At 44.6% G+C, this 20,694-nt stretch overlaps 1 protein-coding gene across 3 annotated transcripts in view; it reads right to left on the bottom strand.

Moving 5' to 3' along the window:
* PLCG1 (phospholipase C gamma 1) overlaps positions 1 to 20,694 on the bottom strand; it is a 118,592-nt gene that overhangs the window by 2,501 nt on the left and 95,397 nt on the right. For 2 of the 3 annotated variants that reach the window (XM_054980004.1, XM_054980006.1), the window contains exons 23-31: positions 20,580 to 20,652; positions 19,171 to 19,328; positions 17,167 to 17,263; positions 15,644 to 15,868; positions 14,314 to 14,462; positions 10,002 to 10,116; positions 6,630 to 6,791; positions 5,850 to 5,938; positions 827 to 1,014 (exon numbers count right to left, since the gene is read on the bottom strand). In XM_054980004.1, coding sequence (XP_054835979.1) covers positions 827 to 1,014; positions 5,850 to 5,938; positions 6,630 to 6,791; positions 10,002 to 10,116; positions 14,314 to 14,462; positions 15,644 to 15,868; positions 17,167 to 17,263; positions 19,171 to 19,328; positions 20,580 to 20,652 — 1,256 coding nt within the window. The remainder of the gene's footprint in view (positions 1 to 826; positions 1,015 to 5,849; positions 5,939 to 6,629; positions 6,792 to 10,001; positions 10,117 to 14,313; positions 14,463 to 15,643; positions 15,869 to 17,166; positions 17,264 to 19,170; positions 19,329 to 20,579; positions 20,653 to 20,694) is intronic. The other variant, XM_054980005.1, reaches the window with a different exon arrangement.

The following is a 20,694-nucleotide window of genomic DNA, read 5'->3' as shown; positions in this document are numbered from 1 at the left end:
GGCATACACTCTACAAGTTTTTTTCAGGTATGATAAATATTAGTTTTCACTTCCCAGGTTTGCACTCACATGAAGTCTTCACCAAATAAAAAGTAATGAGGTAAGTTCTAGAGTCTACATTGGGGTGGGGTGGGGGATTTGTCATGTTTTGATCCAATTCTCTTTTTCTTCCAAAAACCCCTTCTTTGCTTCATGTACCAATCTCTGTTTGCATGGGACTGAAAAAGAATTAGCCCTCCTACAGCCCCATTGTAAGCCCAGAAGGCATAAGCCCATGCGCCTTGCCAGTCAGCCACCCCAGTCTTTGGGGAATTTGAATGAAGCAAAATGTTCTTATCAATAGCTGCTAGTGCAGGGAATTTCTTTTCATCTCTCACTGCTTGCACACCTTTACTGGATTAACCTTTACTGAAATCAGCTGTCGCTTTCTAAAATGTTGGCTGCTGCTTCCTTCCCACCCTTAAGACTGTATGGATTGCCTAGAAACATATCTAAGTCTGCTGTAAATACATTAAATTTAGGCACTGGAAACATATGTTACACAATGGGCTGAATCCTTTGACAAACTTCCACCAAGTTTTCCTTCAACAGAGAATGGCTTCCTTCAACAGAGACAGGGCTTACTCCACTGGTGGGTGTCACAGGATTGAACCTAATATTTTCAATTCCATTGTGTAAGTGGTTATGGCCACTCAAGTAGAGATCCCAGAGAACAAAAACCACAGCCATGGGAGATCTATTCCAAAATGACTATTTTGGAAGCAAATGACCCACTTTTAGAATTTGGTCTGGCATCCAGAATATCCAGAAATCCCACTGGACTCACCTTCTATCTCGGTTGTCAAAATGGTCTGCTAATTGCTCCTGTGACATCCGGAAGTCCTCAAACGGTTGTTGATAGCGGGCTTCGAAGGAGCCTTCTCTGCCTCGGCCTGCCCCAAGCTGATTTGGAGAGTCTCCTGACCTCTCTCGGAAGGCTGAAGCCCCAAAGGGGCTAATTTCTCCATTCTCCTGCTTCAATTGAAAGATTAAAAAGTTCTTAATGCCAAGCAGGCTGGGAGCCTCATTTTCTGTGGTTTCAACACACAAGCCAGGAACTCTGGGGTGGGCAAAGCCTGTCCTTCTCAATGCCAGGGAAAGGTGGACCATGCAGGCAATTCCCATTATAGCTGCGAAGATTGACCCCAGCTTACTGTGGAGAAATTCAACAGACACACTGGGTCTCCTCTATCTCTGCAACCGGGCTGTGAACATGATTAAGTGATAAAAGAGTTGGATGGGGCTGAAAGAAAGACCTGGACGCAGAGATCAGTTCAGGAGGATGAATGAAATGGAGGATGAATGAAAGAACCCACTGATTCTCAGCCTTAGGAAGAGCCATGTAAAGTATTTGTACCAGGTCCCTCAATATAAATATTTATGAGGAGGCCATCAGGGGTTTTAGGGCCCACCAGAAGCTAAGCTGTGGGGCCCACCAGAAGCTAAGCGCCATACTGCTGTGGGGCACACAAATATGTTTTAAGCAATTGCCTCTATACTTTCCCCCCGTTCATGTATAAACTTGTCAGTAATTAGGTCTCATTAATTCTCAATGTCTTTAAAAAAAGACTCATGGCCAACTAATAAAAAAAAAACCACATTAAAATTGCCAAGAAAGGAAACAATGCAAGTGACCAAGTTTGTAGAAATGCTGGAAATTCAGACAACACTGAATGAAAGAACACTGCAAGGGGCATGCTTTTGTGGGGGTCTCCCTACATTAGAAAGATGGGTAGGATTCTTTTTAAAAAAAATCAAACTACTTCTTGCCATGCATCACAAATAGCTTTTCTGATCTGCGCAATCATTAGTTTACTGCAATTCTATATCACTTTTCCTTGTTGCTCACACCAGTTTACAACATAAAAAAATTAGATAATTTAATAACCAACCCAGAACCTGACATATTTAAAACAGTATCTCTCCCATCCCTTCAGATGTTAAACCTAATTCAGGAAAAAGCCTGCTTAAACAATATAACCTTACAACACCATCAGAACAAGAGCAGAGGTAGCCCTGACTTCAACTGGCTGCTCATTCGATATGGCTGGGACCACTACAGGAAAGATTTGTGCCCTAGCTGTTAGAAATCTCACCTTGAGTATCAAAAAGAAGCTGTCTGGTTGCAGAATTATGGGCATTGTGAACAACCGTATTTTTAGTATGTTGTTATCCGCCCTGAGCCCACTCGTGGGGAGGGAGGAATACACATTTGAAATAAATAAATAAAAATAAATAAGGAGGATACCAAAGGCCATTAGTTTGACCTCTTTTTGAAGAGGCAGAAGGCACACTGTGGTAGATTTATTTATTTAAAATATTTGTGTCCTGCCTTATTTCCTCGGAATCAAGGCAGCTAACAGTGCAACTACAAACTGCAGAACACAAAACACAGCAGTCCATTAACAGATAAAAAACACACAGAGATTATATATCATATTGTATTGTTTACTGAAATGTCCGATATTGACTGTAATGATCCCACACTAAGTAAGCCACCTTGAATCTCAGTGAGAAAGGCATTCTATAAATGACAAACAAAACAAAATAAATAAAAACTTACAACAGAGCACAAACCAGACCTGCCAATCTATCGCAAGATCAATGTGCACTAATCAATCAGCAGGAAAGGCAAAGATGCAGCAATTGTAAAGACAGTCATGGACGGGTAGACATAATTTCAAATCCAGGATGAGCCACATAAAACCCCAGCTAGGTGTACACAAGCTGTCCCAGCCCCCCACCTCCTATTTTTATTTATTTTATTTTTTTAAAGTCCTAGGTTATTTTGACTTTGAAGAAAGAAAAATAAAAATAAGCCAGCACTCAAAACCACCATTAAAATAACCACAAAATATCACAAAGCAATGTACGTAGAGTTCTGTAATGCACATAGGTTTTCTCTCAAAGTCAATTCAGAGACTAGCTAGTGCAGAACACTGCAGTTCAATTATTTTATTTAGTTATTTTATAGTCCCCCTTTCTCGCTAAGAGTCAAGGCACATTACAGGGCGTGAGTAAGTACAGTCAAAGACATTTCAATAAACATATAATAGGGTATACACATGCAAATTTACAAAGATTTAAATTTAACAGAAATCCAATTCAGAGTTGAAGAAATGCTGAAACAGTGTGTAAGCAATTCCAAGAATGACATATTAAACAACATAGGAACTACCCAGTAGGATCATACATAATAGCAATAGTAGTAAAGCCTATAGTCACTCCCTATGCCATCTCTTTGAGACTTCCTTATTTTACAGCCCTCCTTTCTGAGTAAAATTCACTGAGTAATTTACTGTTGCATAGTTTGCGGAAAGCCAGGGGAGAGGGACCATTCCTGACCTCTTCAGGTAGGCCATTCCACAAAGTGGGGCCCACCAGAGAGAATGCGCATGTATGGGCAGCTTTTGATTCTGCCCATGTACAAAGTTGCACCTGTGGAAGGTCCTGTTCAGATGAGCAAAGCTGCCATGGCAGAACACAGGGAGAGAGGAAGTTTCATAGTTCTGCCAGATGAAGGCCATAAAGAGCTTTGTATGTAATAGCCAATAACTTGAATTGAGCCTGGTGGTAACTGATAGGTAACCAATGGAGTGACTGCAGAATGGAAGTAATATTCATGCTCTTCCTAGCTCCTGATAATAGCCAAGCTTCAGCATTTTGTGCCCTGACCTGGATAGCCCAGGTGAGCCTGATCTCATCAGATCTCAGAGGCTAAGCAGGGTCAGCCTTGGTTAGTAACTGGATGGGAATACCAACGAAGACCAGGGTTGCAGAGGCAGGCAATGGCAAGCCACCTCTGTTAGTCTCTTGCCATGAAAACTCTACCAAGGGTCGCCATAAGTCAGCTTTGATTTGATGGCACTCTCCACCACCACCAGCGCTGTGCAAAAATTGAAGTCTTCCAAGTTAAGTTAGAGGGGAGACCTAGGCTGAGCATGCATCCTGCAGGTTGGGAAACCTCCCACTCTTAGTTTTCCACAAACTATGCAAACATGAATTATTCAGAAGGGCTTTCTTACTCAGACAATAAGTCTGTGCTATAAGAAATGGCTCAGGGAGATGCTCTGGTAAAGGGATTATAGACTATACTACTGGGTACTCTCTGTTGATGTAGATATGTTCCTACTGGGCAATTTCTGTGTTGTTTAATACATCATGACAAATTAATTGTGTTTTGTTTCAGCAATGTTTCATCTCTGTATTTGGATTTATTATTGTTTTCAAATTTATGTAACCCATACCCTATTGTATTGGTTATTGAATGCCCCATCCAGTGATTGTACTGACTTCCACTGCGTAATCTGCTGTGAGTATCAGTGAGAAAGGCAGACTATAAAATAAATAAATAAATAAATAAATAAATAAATAAATAAATAAATAAATAAATAAATAAATAAATAAATAAAGGCAGACAGTGTAACTGGTACAACACAGGCTGTACATGCATGAACCTTCCAATCCCTGTTAAAGAGGCAGGCAATTGCATTTTGCACTTCTAAGTTGTTTTTGAGGACTGTCCCCCACATGAAGTGCATTTTGACAGTCAAGCCTGGGGAAATTACAAAAGGATTTCATCCTGGCCTACAGCTATGACAAGATGTTTCTTAGGAGTTTCAACATGTGCAACTCTGAGAGCCAGAGGTCACATGAGACCACCTGTTCCTTTAAGTTGGGGGGGGGGGTGCTTTTGAAGTAACTGTCCCAATCAGCACAGCTGTTAGCTGTCAGACCCCCTCTGGAAAAGGGTAATTTATGGATAAGAAATATCATAAACGCCTCCTCACGTGCCATAAGCACAAAACACTGCCTGGCAAGGCAGAACAGATGCCAACCCTGGCTGGAGTTTGAAAATTACTAGAAGGTCTGTCAGATTGACTTGCTGCCCTTCCATACCCCAGAGAAACACTTAAGTGAAACCAAGAGGTCTTCCAGGACTTCCTGCTTTATCTCATCAATGCCCTTCTGTACCTCCCCTCACCCACCTTCCCAATCAGGGCTTTTCAGGGACCTGATAGCCCCCCCCCCCCCATCCAGCAATTGCTGGGTCACCAAGCCTTGTCTTTGAGGCAAGATGTCAGTCATTTTGCACTATAACTGAGCGGACCTCAGGCATGTGCAGTATGTATGTTTTGGGACCCATCCATGCACCCTTAGATTACATCTGAGCCTCCCCTTCTCTTCCGTGAAGTGCTGGTCGTTTTGCTGCTCCTCCACAGACCTCTTCTCCTTCTTCAGGACTGGTAACTATAGCCCTCCCTGAAACTGCTTTCTCATTTCCTCACTGTTTTCTTAGTTAGCTTGGTGTGTATGCTGTGTGTGCTTTTCTGTACATTTGCCTTTTATTCCTCTGTTAATAAAGAAACCTTTCCTGTTAAACATCCACCTGTCCATTTGAGAGTCCTCTAAGGGAACAATCCTGGTATACAGCGGTGGAGTTACCCCACTTGCTACATCTCCTTTAATGCTAATTCCTGCAACTCTCAAGGAGACCCCCATTAGGATAACACAGTGGGTCAATACATTAGAGTAAGAGTTTCATAATTAAGAATTTGCTCTCTCTCTCAATCCCCATGTCTACTTCCAAGTGTGCCATGCCATCCAGCTGACCCTACCTCCCATGAATTATCTATCTATGACCTTTGGGCACACTAAAAGTAGTAACAGAACACCTGTAAACATATAAATGTTTTTCTCGGAAAAATGTTTGTTTCTATCATGATGGGACCCAGATTCTTCGACGGAGTGATTGGTGGGTCCTAAAATATAAACAGTTGAGAACCACTGCATTAAGGCCCCAGATTCACCTTGCCAGGGAAGATCTCAATTTTCACCAACAAGGAGGCCAGTTCCAGGCCCTCGCTGTAGTTGTTCTTCAAAGGCACAGCTCGGTATCCTGGAAAAAAACACAACAACATCACCTTTATTGAAAACAGTTATGGGTGGGGGTCCCAGCTAATCACAAGCATGCACCTTCATGGCACACTAATCTCACACCAGGAAGATATTTAACAGTCCATTTTATGATACCATAACATTGAGCTAAAATTGCTGTTTGGTTATTTGATTTTGAATTCAGGGTTTTTTTTAAATAAAGAATTAAACTGGGAATTTTGTAGTTTATGTATTTTGCATGGGCTCACCCTCAAAAGAGGAAAAAGATACATAGAGGGAAGATAATGAGAGGCTGGGGAATACAGGCTGGGGTGTGTGGGACACAGGTCAGGGCCCCCAGGCCCTGGGAAAAACAGCTATTGGGAGCAAGATGAGGGGTAAAGTGGACGCCCCCCACCCACCCCCCAAATATGCCACTTGTATTACTCAGCTTTTACTGAACATTGCAGATCTTTTTTAGGTTTTAACCCCAAACACTTTGGACTAGCAACACACTCTTTTCTCATCTACAGGCTGAGGTTACAAGGACTCCACAAGAAAATCTAGAAAATCAGACGCCACTATGCAATGTATTATGCAGTAATATCCATACAGATTTGCAGACTCATACTTACCAATCTTATAATTACTGGCAAATGCATGCCCTTTCCAGGACAGCGAGAAATCTCTCCTCCTCCCCACCCCCAACATACCTGTCTTTAGGCCTTTAACCAGGAATGTGGCTTGAGCTAAGAAGTTCTGGTCACTGAACATGTCTTCTTCATACACCACAAAACGGAGGAAGGCAAACTCAGGGTTATGGATATGGAACTGAAAGGATTTCGAGGGCCAAGCAGGATTTAAGCCATTGTCAACTACAGTAAACAAAGACAACGTAAGTTGAGTGCCTGGTCTGTTCATTAACAATAAAGTCATAAGATACTTAAAACAGTAATTGGCTTAAGCCACTGTAAGCCTGGTCATCTTCACACTGGCCTAAACCCCTTTGGGTTGGGCTCTGCAGACGTTTTTCAATGGCTGCACTTTCCTCTGGCTCAAGAAGCCTTTCCCAAATGAATGATGATGTCATAGAGTACTCTCTCTCTTGTGGGGGGAACAATTCCCACGGAACAAAGAGTCTGTATTAAGCAATGCTCTAACCACTAAACCACAGAGCTGTACAGAAATGGCTGTACTAATCCTCAGCCTCTTTCTTACAGGCTGACAGCCTTATGACTGAAGAGGTCAGAAGTTGATTTGCTTTTCAGGTATGAAGTGAAAACCATGCGCCCCCGCCTAATAATCACTCAATTTTGTTAGAAATCAATCTTGAAATAGCCAAATACACAAAGATCACAAAGATACAAAAATAGTTCTACATGTCAGAGAAGCAGATATGCATACATGTATCCTACGTAGCTTAGATCTAAAAGATAAAAGATAATTTTAAGATTCTCATCAAAGCACTTTCAGAAAAATCAGATCATCTCATGCAACCCAAGTCGGAGGGATTCAGCGGGCTCTTGGGTAGGGCTACCTAATACAGGCTTAGTTTCATGAAACCCACATGACCATATCAAAATCCTCTGATTTGTCACTTCCCTCTGGTATGTCATGAATTTCTGTCTGAGCTATAGAAGACCATTCTCATGGAATAAATGTAACCAACTTTGGACTTGTTCAGACCAAGGTGTTGAGATTATTTTAGACATCCGTCTGACCACCCTAACTTACCTCTTTCCAAAAATGGAACAGTGAACACATATCTGAGAAACCTCATGCTTCATGATGAACAGTGGCCGTACATTCCTGATTTGCCTGAGCCCATCCAGGGTTCGGGGCAGGAATCAGCCTAAGCCACTGTGTGAGACAGGGGGCTGAACTGGACGGACCATTGGCCTGATCCAGCAGGGCTCTTCTTGCGTTCTGAAGTTAAGACTGTTCATGTCTGATTTCAACACCCACCCTCCACTGCAGTCGCACCAGCTCTCTAGCTTAACTAGTACAAACGAGCAGGACCCTGGCATATCTGCTTTGCTGCTGTCACCATCTTTCACCTGCTGTTGCTCTTTCTGTGCTTGTAACAAAAGAGACAGACTCTTTCCCATCTTATTGGGACAGAGCAAAATGCCGAGAAGACATTTCTTCATTCCCGTAGGCAAGAACTGTTCCAACATCTTCTTGGCAGTATGCAAACTGGATCTTTGTTGCCGAGAACACACTAGCTTGTTATCAGAATTCTTTAGAATAGGTGCTGGCTAACTCTTGCTGGATTGTGCAAGTGCTGGCTTGCCGTAAGTGTTTTTGGATCTGCCTCTGAACCTCAAAAAATGCTGCAACCAATGATTATGCAGAACTAACTTAAAAGAAAACAAGCCAGTGGCAAAGCCTGCCCTTTGTCTGCAGAACTAGACATGGACTAATCAATGTGTTTTGCATTCTGAATAGTCACAATGCAAGGCAGAGCTCAGTGTCGCTCACAAGGCTGCATCAACTGCAAGCTACTCATTGGCTCAAGAAAGAGATAGCATCTCATCAACCACGCCTCTATTTTTGTCCCAGCCATCAAAGGGATCCTAACGCACAGGGAGAAATCTACAGTTCTTGCAAAGCTTATCTCTGCAGCTTGCTGAAGTTTCCATTCTTAGCACCGGGACAGAAAGCCTAGTATTGTTTGCAGCTGGTTCAGTGACTAGGAAACACTTCTAGCCACATCAGAGGGCCCAAATGACTCTCAAGGCTACCCAGCCAAGGCAGTGCTGAACTGCCTTCACCCACTGATCTGAACACAAGGGAGCGGGGAAGCAGCAGAGAAGTCAAAGCAAGAGGGCAACAGGAAGGGACCACCCACTGGGGTGCACAACCCCACCTCAATTCCGGGAAAACCAGATCCGGGTTTCAGGGATTCCCAAAATATCTGGGATTCCTAAAATCCTAGAAAGATTCTGTGATCCACTTAAGATAGATCAGATAATCCTGGATTTATTTGCCCTTTATTGCCTATGAGGAAAACTATTTGGGGGCTATCCGGGGGGGGGGGGGGGGGGCTAGGGGCAGCATTCTTCAAACACACTCCATCAAATTTGCAGGGGACTATTCCTGACTGTCCTTAAAACCTCTCTTCCCAAATTTCAGGAAGATTGGACCCTGGGGTCCAATTCTACAGCCCCCTGAAGAAGGTGTCCTCAGTCACCCAGTCATTCTACATTATTCCCTGTGGGGAAAACCCTCTGGGGGATATCCAGGGGCCTGGGGTGGTTTTTTTTCAAGCAAACTCTGCCAAATTTGCAGGGAACCTATTGCTGACTATCCTCTAAAGACGACCCGCATTTCAGGAAGATTGAGCCCTGGGGTCTAATTCTACAGCCCCCTGAAGAAGGTGCCCCCAGCCACTCTTCATAGTTTCCTATGGCTGAAACATTTCCAAGCAGGTTCTCAGGCGGAAACACACAGGGACAAGGGCTGCCAGTGCCCAAAAGCACAGTCCCAAATGCAAAAGGAAGCCCAACAGAACCAAAATGAATCAAAGGGACCAACATTAAACCAGACAATAATGTCAAAACAGAATTCCACCCAAACCAAACTACGGGCTACGGACACTGTTGCCCAACTGAACCAGCGTCACTCACAGAAGCCAGGCAGACAAGAAGAGCTCCTGCATGGATTGGCCACTCCCTCCCTCCTCCCCCTCCCCTCTTGGAAAAAAAGCTAGAGACGCCTAGGAAGGAGCCAGCCATAGGCTGAAGTCACGTTTGCCAAATATACCTGGATGTATCTGGGGGTCTGGATCCGGGTTCCCAGATCAGATCCCAGATTTCCTGATTTGATTCAGGAAAGCTGGATTTAGCCGGATTGGCAAAAACCCAGGTTTTTTTTTCTGGATTGCACACACCCCTAGACCCCCAAGTTTCAGATCATCTACTCTGCTAATCTAGCAATGAGGGAGTTTGTCTGTAAGAATGGTATAGAAAGATAAATGATCCATGAGGGCTCTTCTCAGCTAAAGAGGCACAAAACACTGCTGTAATTTTGCCACCTCAGCTGAATTCTAGGCGATATGTGTAGAATTAGATCCAGATACTCACCCACCATCTCCGTCTTCTGTTTTGCACTGTCATATTCTGCTCCAGACACCTCAACCTCTACAAAGGGGCAAACAATTCCCCTTCCATTTTTGGGAAGATGTCGAGCCCCAAGCACCTATATGTCATGGGGGGGGGGGTGGAATACAAAATCACACCATTACATTTTATAAACTTCCCAGAGTACAGATAACAACACTCCAGTCCCTCCAGTTGCTGTCCAAAAGGCCTCCCTGTTATTTTACGGGAGATAGCTCTAGTTCTTTAGCTAGGCAGTGATCCCCTGATCACTTACTCTAGCAAAATAAAACAAAAATCTATTGGTCTATGAAAGACTAACAAAATAAATATTCGTGGGTGACCCACTAAAGCTCATACTGAAACAAGTGTTATTACTCTATTAGTATTAAAGCACCACTAGAGTTTTGTTCTATTTTGCTATAACAGACTAACACAGCTAGCCCTTTGCAATCGCAGCCCAGGGGTCTCCAACAGGTAGCTTCTCAGTGTCATGCGGTGGCAAAAAAGGCCAATTCAATCCTGGGTTGTGTCAAAGGGGCCATAGCGTCGAAATCGCAGGAGGTCAGAGCCCCTCTCTATACTGCCTTGGTCAGGCCGCACCTGGAGTATTGTGCGCAGTTCTGGAGGCCTCACTTCAAAAAGGATGTGGACAAAATCGAGAGGGTGCAGAGGAGAGTGACAAGGATGATCAGGGGTCTGGAGACTAAGTCCTATGAGGAAAGGCCGAGGGCCTTGGGAATGTTTAGTTTGGAGAAGAGGAGATTGAGGGGGGACATGATTGCTCTCTTGAAGTATTTGAAAGGCTGTCATTTGGAGGAGGGCAGGGAGCTGTTCCAGTTGGCAGCATAGGGTAGGACCCGAAACAATGGGCTTAAATTACATGCACAAAGGTACCGGCTGGATATTAGGAAGAACTTTTTCATGGTCAGAGTAGTTCAAAAGTGGAATCAGCTGCCTAGGGAGGTGGTGAACTCCCCTTCACTGGCAGTTTTCAAGAAGAGGCTGATGAATATTTGTCAGAGATGCTTTAGGCTGATCCTGCACTGGGCAGGGGGTTGGACTAGATGATCTGTATGACCCCTTCCAACTCTATGATTCTATGATTCTATGAACACTGGCTGATGCAAAATAGCTTGTGCATCCCCTAGACAACCTTGGGAAAGACTGCAGAAAAATCTGTTCTAGCTTTTTTTAAAAAAAACCCTTTTACTTCATAGGATTTTTCTCTGTGATGCACAGCTGCTAACTTCTTTTCTGGTGCTGTTCCTAGTCCATGTTCTGTTTCTAGGACAAAACAGAACTTGGAAGCATACCAGGGGTGAGGGGCGGGGTAGGGGTAGGGCGGAGATAGCCCAAGATCCTTTTAATTTCAGAAGATGCTTTCAATAAAGAAAGCTTGCTGATCCCTAGTTTAGATCCTCCAAGTCTGTTGCAAGCAGAAATCTGTCTTCACGTGTACATTTTATGTATTTACTTATTTCCTTTGTACCCTACCCTTTCTCCCCAGAGAGAAAGCAAAGGGGCTTACATCATTCTCCTCTCCTCCATTTTTCCCTCACAACAACTCTGTGGGGAAGGTTAGGCTGGGGAAGTGTGACTAGCCCAAGATCAGTCGGCAAGTTTCCATGGCAGAGCGGGGATTCAAACTTGAGTCTCTCAAAACATTCAGCGACCTCAAGGCCTGATATACACATGCAGGAGACTGAGGTGGTAGAATTGACAACTGGTGGAATTTTGGAATGGATCCCTAATCTTTAAAAACACCTTGCAAACAGAAAAGAAGTACAGTATGTGAGGCTCTTCCTGTCCCTGTCCCTCCCCGGCCCCTCTGCAGCAGCCTTTCCTACTGCTAGAGGGCCTGCTAGGCCGCAGTGAGGAGAGGAGCCTGCCACACTAGGCTCCTCCTCCCCTTCCCCACTGACCTCTGCTCCCTAGCACTATGGGCAGGATCAAGCCACAACATCCCTGGCCTGCTTCTGGGTCATTTCCACCTTACCCATGAGACCCAGAAGTCCTGGAGATTGGAGCTCTCATCGGCCTACGCAGGTTCCCCTTGCCTCCATCGACGTGGAATTAAGCCAGCTGCCTTTCCTCGTCATCTGTTTGCAGGTCAGCCTCTGCCTTCAAAGGCCAGCCCCGCCCCTACCAGATGCCTGCTACATTGCTTCTTTTCTCAGGACCCCACCCCCACCCCGCAGCCCCATCCCAGAGCAGGACAGGCCAGTGTCATCCTCCACAGCCTGGCTATTGGCACAAGAGAGTTGTGTCCTGGCTGTTTGCTGTCAACATGGAGGAGAAAGTAGAGGTTTGCACTGTTGCAGCTGGTAAGGTATGGTGCAGTCCTCCTGCCCAACAACATGCAAAAAGGGGATCGTTTCTCCCTGCTGTTTTAGTTTCCTATCCACATGGAGTTTTGTTATATGAAGGAGAGCTTGTAACTGGAACCTCCAACATGTAGTACAGTCCAGTCTGTCACCTCATTCTCCCTGCATGGTATGTGTCAACCAGGGATTAGCTGTGACTGACTTGAACTGGATCAAGAACTATGTGGCCCAGAAAGCATCACCAGTGAAAAGATTCAGAAGTCCCTTGGCCTGGCTGTTTCCAGCATCCCGGACTTTCAGTTTTTTACTCTCAGAACGAAGTAGCAGCACACATCAAGATGGAAGTAACAGACCAACTGTGCTCCGTATCCCCTTTTCTCTACTTCACCTGAAGCCAGAGTTGCAGATTGTATTATATAGATGTACTTTCATCCTGCAACAAAGGCACATTTTCCTAGTACAGGGAGAACTTTCTTGCTCCCTTTCTGAACATATCAACTTTTGACTTCATTCTGGATTTTTTTCATACATGTGATTCAGGCAGTGATTTTCAATTTTAGAAGCATTTTCCAAACTCCCTGCATGTTCATTCAGCTCTTCCTCTCCCCTCCTTCCCTTCCCTTTAATAAAAGTTACTATGTTTGGGTTTTTTAGACTTTCAAAAGAGCATTGGGAAAGAAGTGACTGCTTGATTGCCATAAAGGACAGCCAATAAGCATTCTGCACAGCTGGCTTCTTATGGAATCTGGAACAAATGGTTCTTTGATTTATTTTCAAAGTTTGCAGGTCTATCTGAAAAGGTGTAACTAAGGATCTAGTGTGGGCTCACCGTTCAAGGTATGCAGGTCAAGCAGCCTAAACTGAGCAACTCACAGCTCAACACTGCACAAAATTCAAGAAATGGGGGAAATGATTTGTAAACAAAAGGTGCCATCTGTGGGTGGCAGAAGATTATATACTGCCAACTTTCTTCTATAGAGTAGAGACTCTCTGTTCTCATCCATTTCAAGGTACGGATAAAATACTTAACATACCATTCTGTGAAATCACACTCATCGCCCCCAGGGATACAAGATCATTGCCACTAAGCATTTAGAAATCTGTGACTATACAGCATGTAGCTTTAGCTTAAATGTTTCAAAAGATGAGCAAATATTCGTAATACATAAAAATATGATGCAGAGTCAGATTATGGACTCATCTAGCCTAACGTTCTTTAGCGTATCTGGTAGGACCCTCAAGGGAGCCATGAAGCACTACCTCCTGGGTCAATATTATTCCAATATTATTGTATCTCACGGCTATTGGAAGGACTTGCTGCTAGCATAAATGTGTAGAGAGCCATGTGCACCACATCTCCTGACCCTCTTGAACTCAAGGATTACTCCGTAGCCATAAAGTTTGGTATGGTTCCCACTATGAATACATCACGAAATTACAACTGTAATCTCTTACTCTTTCCAACTGCATGATGGATGGTACATGCTTGCAGCTTCGTGGGCCTCAGGCTGCCTCTTACAGGTTAAAGGTGGGTCCTGCATATGGAAAGGCCCAAGACCCCTGATCTAGCCCAATGCTGTCTACTTCACTGGGCAGCAGCCCTCCAGGATTTCAGGCAGGGATCCTTCCTACCGAACTATGGATCCTTCAAGCTACACCTTCAGTATATAGAGCTCTCTCCAACTAACTGGAAGGTTCTTGCGGATGATGGAAATTGCAGAAATGGCCCTTTACAAGCCATGGACTGAGTGCCGCTGCTATAAGCTGTAGCTTCAGTGGCCCACTAAACCTTTCCAAATTGGTACTTTCTTACACCTGGTTACAGCAAAAGCCATATTATAACTATAGACATCCCTTGTCAAATAGGGTGTGCACATCAACACAATCACTTTCTTCAGTCTTTTGATGCTTAAAAGACACATTCATCACCATAAGGATTTACTATACTGCTTATTTGAACCAGTACAAACCTCAATGGAGATGGAAAGGGGGTCCATCCCACGAAGGGTGCTCTTGTCAAAGGGATCAAATACGTCATCCCGCATGTTGGCTGGCTGCAACATGAAACCACACCGACCTCCACACATGAACAGGGCCTGATTCATCTGCATCGGCTTGTCTAGAAAACACAGATGATGCAATGAGAAACAGGCGTAGCACCATATTAACAGCACGATTCATTACTCTCAACTCCATGTTTAGGTTATTCCCATGTCAGTGCCAACTGGCCAGTTAGCAAAACCCTAAAAGTAATTCAGTATGCAATAAAGCGTCATTCTCAAGCTTGTTTTTACTATGCCACCAATACCCTCATAGCAGCACAGCAAGGTGTCTGTTAGCACTGGGAAAAACAAATAAGATTTGAGCCCATGATAAAGCCATTACTTGTTAACAAACAACACCCGGCCTGCATAACCCCAAGGTGCATTTTCATCCGTTTCAGTGTCACAAGAATCTAAGTGTGCGTCCTGCTTGCAAAGTGTGCCATGACAAGTACATTCTCCCTGAATAATCCTGGCAAAGGAGGCGACATCTCTGAGAACACGAGTGCATGCTGCTGCCCACAGGTTATTCTGAGCTAAATCAGATTTGCAAGGAGGAAGTTTGCTGAGAAGCAGACAGGAGCTGGTATAGCATCACGGGCTAAGAGAATGTGCTGTGTGATCGAGAAGAAACCCATGTTCAAATTTCACCTTTATACTGAACTCACTTGGTGGTCTTAAGCAAGCCAACTGTTGCCTCAGCTGCACTATGGGGATAACTATATCTTTTAGGGCTGTTATAAGTTTTGTAAGGTAATAGGCTGGAGCCTGCAGACCAACTCTGCCAGCAGCCTTTTGCTGGAATAAGGAGCCTTCCACTGATGCAAGAGACTCTTAAGAGCCTCTTGTATCACAGCCGCTTGTATCTGAGCGGCGTGGAGGGCAATCTCAACTCCCCTCTGTCTGGAGATCAGGGGGCGGGGCCACCAGCCATGCGACCATTTTCAAGAGGTTCCGGAACTCCGTTCCACCGCGTTCCAGCTGAAAAAAGCCCTGAATATGTTGGTTTTTTTTTTAACTTGTTCAACTGCACAAATCATAAAAAATTCTAATATAAAATTTCAAGAAAATATTGCACATCACTGCTCCTGAGTAAGCTCACACTTAGAGAGCGGGTACAGAGTGTTGCTTACTAATGCACACAGCTACAAAGTAGAAGAAAGAATGGTTCCTGAAGGGCAAGCGTGCCGTAAGCTGTGCTCACTACAGAGTGATGCTATTAAGCACAACACACCCATGGAAGGAAAACAGCTCTGACCTGGTGTTTGGAAGTTGAGTGCCACCAACTGACTGCCACAGATCCACATAGGCAGGGGGTCATAGTTGGAGGAGTCAAGACGTTGTCCCTTGGGGTAGATGCGGGAAAGTTGTAGCCGGTTGTACTGGAGGAACTTTTTGCCTTTGATTTTGTTGACATACTTCTCTGCCTTCGTTTCAGGGAAGGAGGACATGTCTCTGTAGCAGGCCCTGTCTGTGCCGATCTCTGTAGGGGAAATGTAGTGGTCAGGAAGCTGCCACCATGAGCTAACAACAACAACAACAACAACAACATTTGGTTTATAAACTGCCCTTCAGGACAACTTACTGCCACACTAAGAGTGGTTTACAAAGTGTGTTATTATTATCCTCACGACAATCATCCTGTGAGGTGGGTGGTTCTGAGAGAACTCTGAAAAGCTGTGACTGACCCAAGGAGTGGGGAATCAAACCTGGTTTTCCAGATCAGAGTCCTGCAACTCTTAACCACTACACCAACCTGGCTAGGAGATGAGCAGTGACAAAAGCACACTGGTGTTGAAATAGAAATAAGCCACATACTACATAAGAAGAAATAATTTTGAATATATTCAAAATCAAACTAAGTGTTTTTTTCTTGCAAGTATACAGAGCAGAGAATCATATTTTCAGACGTTTTAAAACTAATTAGTTGACTTTAGAATTTCAGGGCTGATTTTTGAGACTTATTTATGTGCTTAAGTAATTCTTTCAAGTAAAGTTGTTGATCCAAGAAAGGGTTCAGGGCATGTCCACAATGAAGTTCACTGTGCCCTTGTATACCCCACTTTTGGATTACAAGACAGTCCAGCTTGCAGAAATGCATTTTAAAAGTCACTGTATTTTTTTTAACAGTCATGAAATTTCACACTTGCCTCTTTTGGGGGAGGAGGAGGAGGAATAGTTGTTGTTTTTTAAGCTGTTGACTGGTTAACTAGAGTTATGTCTAAAGTACCAAATCCCCATGATACTGAGCACCAATGTAACTTTGCAACAGTCGTAAATTAGACTTTGAACTAACAGCTAACAAACTTGAAAGGGGCAATTTGTTTCTGTCTGCAACTCTTTTGTTATTTTGTTCCATGGTCACCAAGCAACTTTACAACACCTATGATAAAGCCTTCATTCAGTTACTGCCAATATCTAAACAGGGAGACGGAACACTGGGACGCTCCGGACTGCTAGCTTAACGAACTTCTCGCATCTGGTTTTACTATTCCAATTATAAGCAACACTTTCCACAAGACCCTTTTCAAGCTCCGAAGCAACTCTGTGCTCCCTTGTTCTCCCCTTCAGTTATCTCTGAAATTCCTAAAAAGTGTACATAAACAAGTAGGTTGGAAAACAGCTAGCCAAGATTCACAAAACTACTTCAGTGACAGCCAAGTTCAACCGCTAATCATTTCAACAAGATTAGCTTGCAGGCTGAACTCATCCCTGATCTTCGGCTGCCACCTCTTGCCAAGCAATAATTTGCCGTATATACCTAGAGGAACCTGCACTTACTGTCTTCATCAAAGGGGACGGGGCGACAGTAGATGACGAGCTCAGAAAGCTCCAGTGCTATCTTCTTCCTCCTCTCCATCATCTTCCCTTCTGAGAGCTGCCAAGAAAAATATTGCAGGGCTAATGATGTCTGTCAAGAAACTGGGCTACCCTAGCCTTTTTCTTGGGTTTTCTATACCTTTGCTTCAGGTTTTTAAGCTTGGTTAAGCATAGACGGCCTGTCTCTGAAAAAGAGCTGTCAGCATGACTTTGCAGTTTTCAGAGGTAGGACAGAAACACACAGGTGCAAAATGACATCATAGCTTCAAGACCAAGCCAGAAGGGGGTTATTGCACCTACGCTGCATCATTTACAGCAAGGGGCCTTGGACGGAAGAATGTGCAATCTTCCCGATTGGTTAAATAAGATCAGGCCAGCTGCAAACAACCTGGAATAAAGCCAGGGGCTTCATTCTAGGTCATACACACACCCTGCCCCCATTCTGTGTGGCTTGTTTGTGGACACCTGCACACTTTTGGGATCTGGTTTCCAGGACTTTTGCTCTTGGAATTTGGACTTTTATTGGGACTTCATGCTTTTAACCTGATAAGGTAACATTTGTGTCAGGTACTGAAGTCTGTGTAGGACAGTTATTTATAGGAGTATAGTTATTTAGCTTTGTTATTTTCCTTTCCTGTTTGCCCACTTCTGTGTTTATAATCTTTGCACTCTTGTTAATAGACTCTATTGAGTATACTTCTGTAGTGTTATCTGCATTTGCGAGCTTCCAACTGTGTCCAGTACTTTGGCCTATTTGCCACAGCTACCCAAGTAATAGTTTTGTGGAACTCTTGAAACTCTGACTTCTTTTTGCTTAAGTCTCAGCAGGACTTGAGATTTGTCTCTTGGTCTCACGTTGAGGGTTGATTGGTGGCGTCATGGACCAGACCAGACCAGACCAGCCCAGCAGAGCAAAGAGATGCAGAGGACTCTTCTGAGGAAGATCCACAGCCAGTGGCAGAGGCACTGCAGGAGGAGGCAGCCTCTGAAGGATCAGAACATAGACCCACAGCCAGGTCCCAGCACATCGGCCCCTCAGCTTCCCAGCCCTGGGCCGGCAACAGTGACCCAGGCACTGGCCAGCTCTCCCTCCTCATCACCACAGCCTTGGGAGCGCCGCCAGAGGCGAGAGCAAGGAGAGCCCTCCAAGCCAGAAGGTGCAGTGCTCGGTTAGCAGCACAGCACTGGCCCAGCATCAACGGTGATGATGAGTGCTTGCAGGAGCCGGACTGAGACAGCTGGCAGGTGCATGATGCGGCGCAAGTGGCCGAGCAGCATGAGGCTTAAAAGCAGCAGAGAAGGGAGTGGCTGTGTGGAAGCAACGTGTCCGCTTACTACTGACCTTGCTGGTTGTGTTTGGAACTGATTCCCTCGTCTCTGACCTTGGCCTGCTACTGTGGACCTGACTTTGGAATATCCCTTTGGACTTGAAACTGTGAGTGTTGTCTAACCGGTGCCTGAACCTTGGAACTGTGATTCTACCTGCTCTGACAACTAGGGAACTTCCCCTGCCTGCAGTCCGTGTGAGTCAGTAACTGGGACAGGTGGTGGCCCCGCTTACCCTGGGAAGCAAGGATTCAGTCTCCAGTGTTGAGTGTTCTGCTCTTGCCTTTCCACTCAGGGCAGCTTGTGGGTGCAACTATCCTTGACAACGTGGACAGGAATTGACCTGGTTGCAGAAATGGCAAGCGCCATCAACACTGATGACAAGCGAGGAATAGCAGGGCAACTGGACTTCACTGTGGTATGCTAGACATCAATGTGGCACTTTTTGTCCAGCTGTTTGGCAACAGGCATCAAAGATACCAGCAAGATCTTTCTCTTCCTCAGTCTCTTAGAAACGTATAGCGGTAGAGCCCTGCCACTAGGGAGCTCTGAGCTACGGTACCCAACATAAACTTCACAAAAGTATCCTCAGCTTTTGCCTCTACAAGTCACAATATCTGATGAGAAAGCATTTCTCACTCTGGCATCAGCAGTCTGTGCTGCCTCCCGGATCTTCTTCACCCAGTCTAACATGTCTTCATGTGTATCAGCGGCCACGTCCAGGGACCTTCGCGAAATGGAAGCCATGCTGATAGAGAAGACAAACAGGCGGTTGTTCTTCCCTTCAGGGCGGATAGCTGTGAAAAGAGAGGATGTTGAGCAGAGTCACCCTTAAGTTAAGGGGTCACAGTCCAATGCCTCTCTCCAAGTCTTCAGGGATGTCCATTGATTTAAAAGATTTTTACAACCAATCTTTTTTACTATGTGGGCAGTATGGATACCAGGCAAAAGATGGCCATGAGAAAAGGAGAAAATAGAAAACTCAAGAGTGATTTAGTATAATTCTGGCTTCTTGTTGTGTATAGCAAGAGCAGATTCCCCCAAAGCATTTAAAAAAGTAATTGCAGTGGCTTTAAACCTTTTGTACCTCTCCATGCCGAGCAACACCGCAAGCATCTTATAATTTTGTTTAATATATTTCTCTCTCTCTCTAGCTGTCCCCCTGCCATGGTTATTGCACTTACTGGATCACCTGTCTGACTGAAGACCAGTGACCCAACTACCAAAGCCGCACAGCATTTTCAGGCAGTAACACCGCAGCTGCAAGATGCAGTTGTCATGGAGGGATGTCATGGCTTCTGTTCAGCAGAGTTTTTAAAAACTCAGAAGAACTGTTATGGCCAGCAAAGCCAATGAGACTGTGCCATTCTACACCAGCTTGTTCTCGGACCTGTTTCAGAACCAGCTCAGAGTTTATATCCGACGGATGAGTGAACTACCCGCTCTTTAGGATACCTGGCCCTGGGCCTGACTTGGATGGCCTGACCTCATCAGATCTCAGAAGCTAAGTTGGGTCGGCCCTGCTTAGTACTTGGATGGGAGACCACCCAAGAAACCCAGGGCTGCTACACAGAGGCAGGCAATGGGAAACCACCTCTGAACATCTCTGGCCTTGAAACCCCTGCGATTGCCATGAGTCAGCTGCTACTTGATGGCTGTTTACACACACACACACACTTTACACATGTACCAATGATGCACAGATTATCATTTCTGTCCATGGAGGTCCACAATTCATTATAAGGCATAGATGTCACTTCAAGTACAAACCACATAGCAATGATGCATTTGAAATCAGCACACAAACAGTGCAAAAACACCCTTGTACCTGCAGCATTTGCTAAACAGAAACCGAGAAGTGTCCCTAAGTGGATGGAAGAGACACAAATTAAGCCAGCAGATACCTTTGATGTGGAACAAAGTCTTAGTAACAGAGCCTTGTACATGAGCAAGGAAGGAAAGAACGGGGAAAAGAGAAGAGCCGATCAAACCAAAATCAAGTTACGTGCTCCATCCCTAATACACACTCATACATAATGTTCACTCACCGATCTGACAGGATGGTACATCCAGGACACCTCCAAGCAGGTCTCCCAGGGGACTGTTCTCATCTAGTTGTTGCTGGGAGCAAAATAACAGTAATGTAGCACCTTATTTATAGCC

This window comes from Eublepharis macularius, chromosome 5, assembly GCF_028583425.1.
Source record: "Eublepharis macularius isolate TG4126 chromosome 5, MPM_Emac_v1.0, whole genome shotgun sequence".
NCBI lineage: Eukaryota > Metazoa > Chordata > Lepidosauria > Squamata > Eublepharidae > Eublepharis > Eublepharis macularius.
The sequence above is the reverse complement of the archived record's forward strand: the minus strand, read 5'-3'. Positions and strand labels throughout refer to the sequence as shown.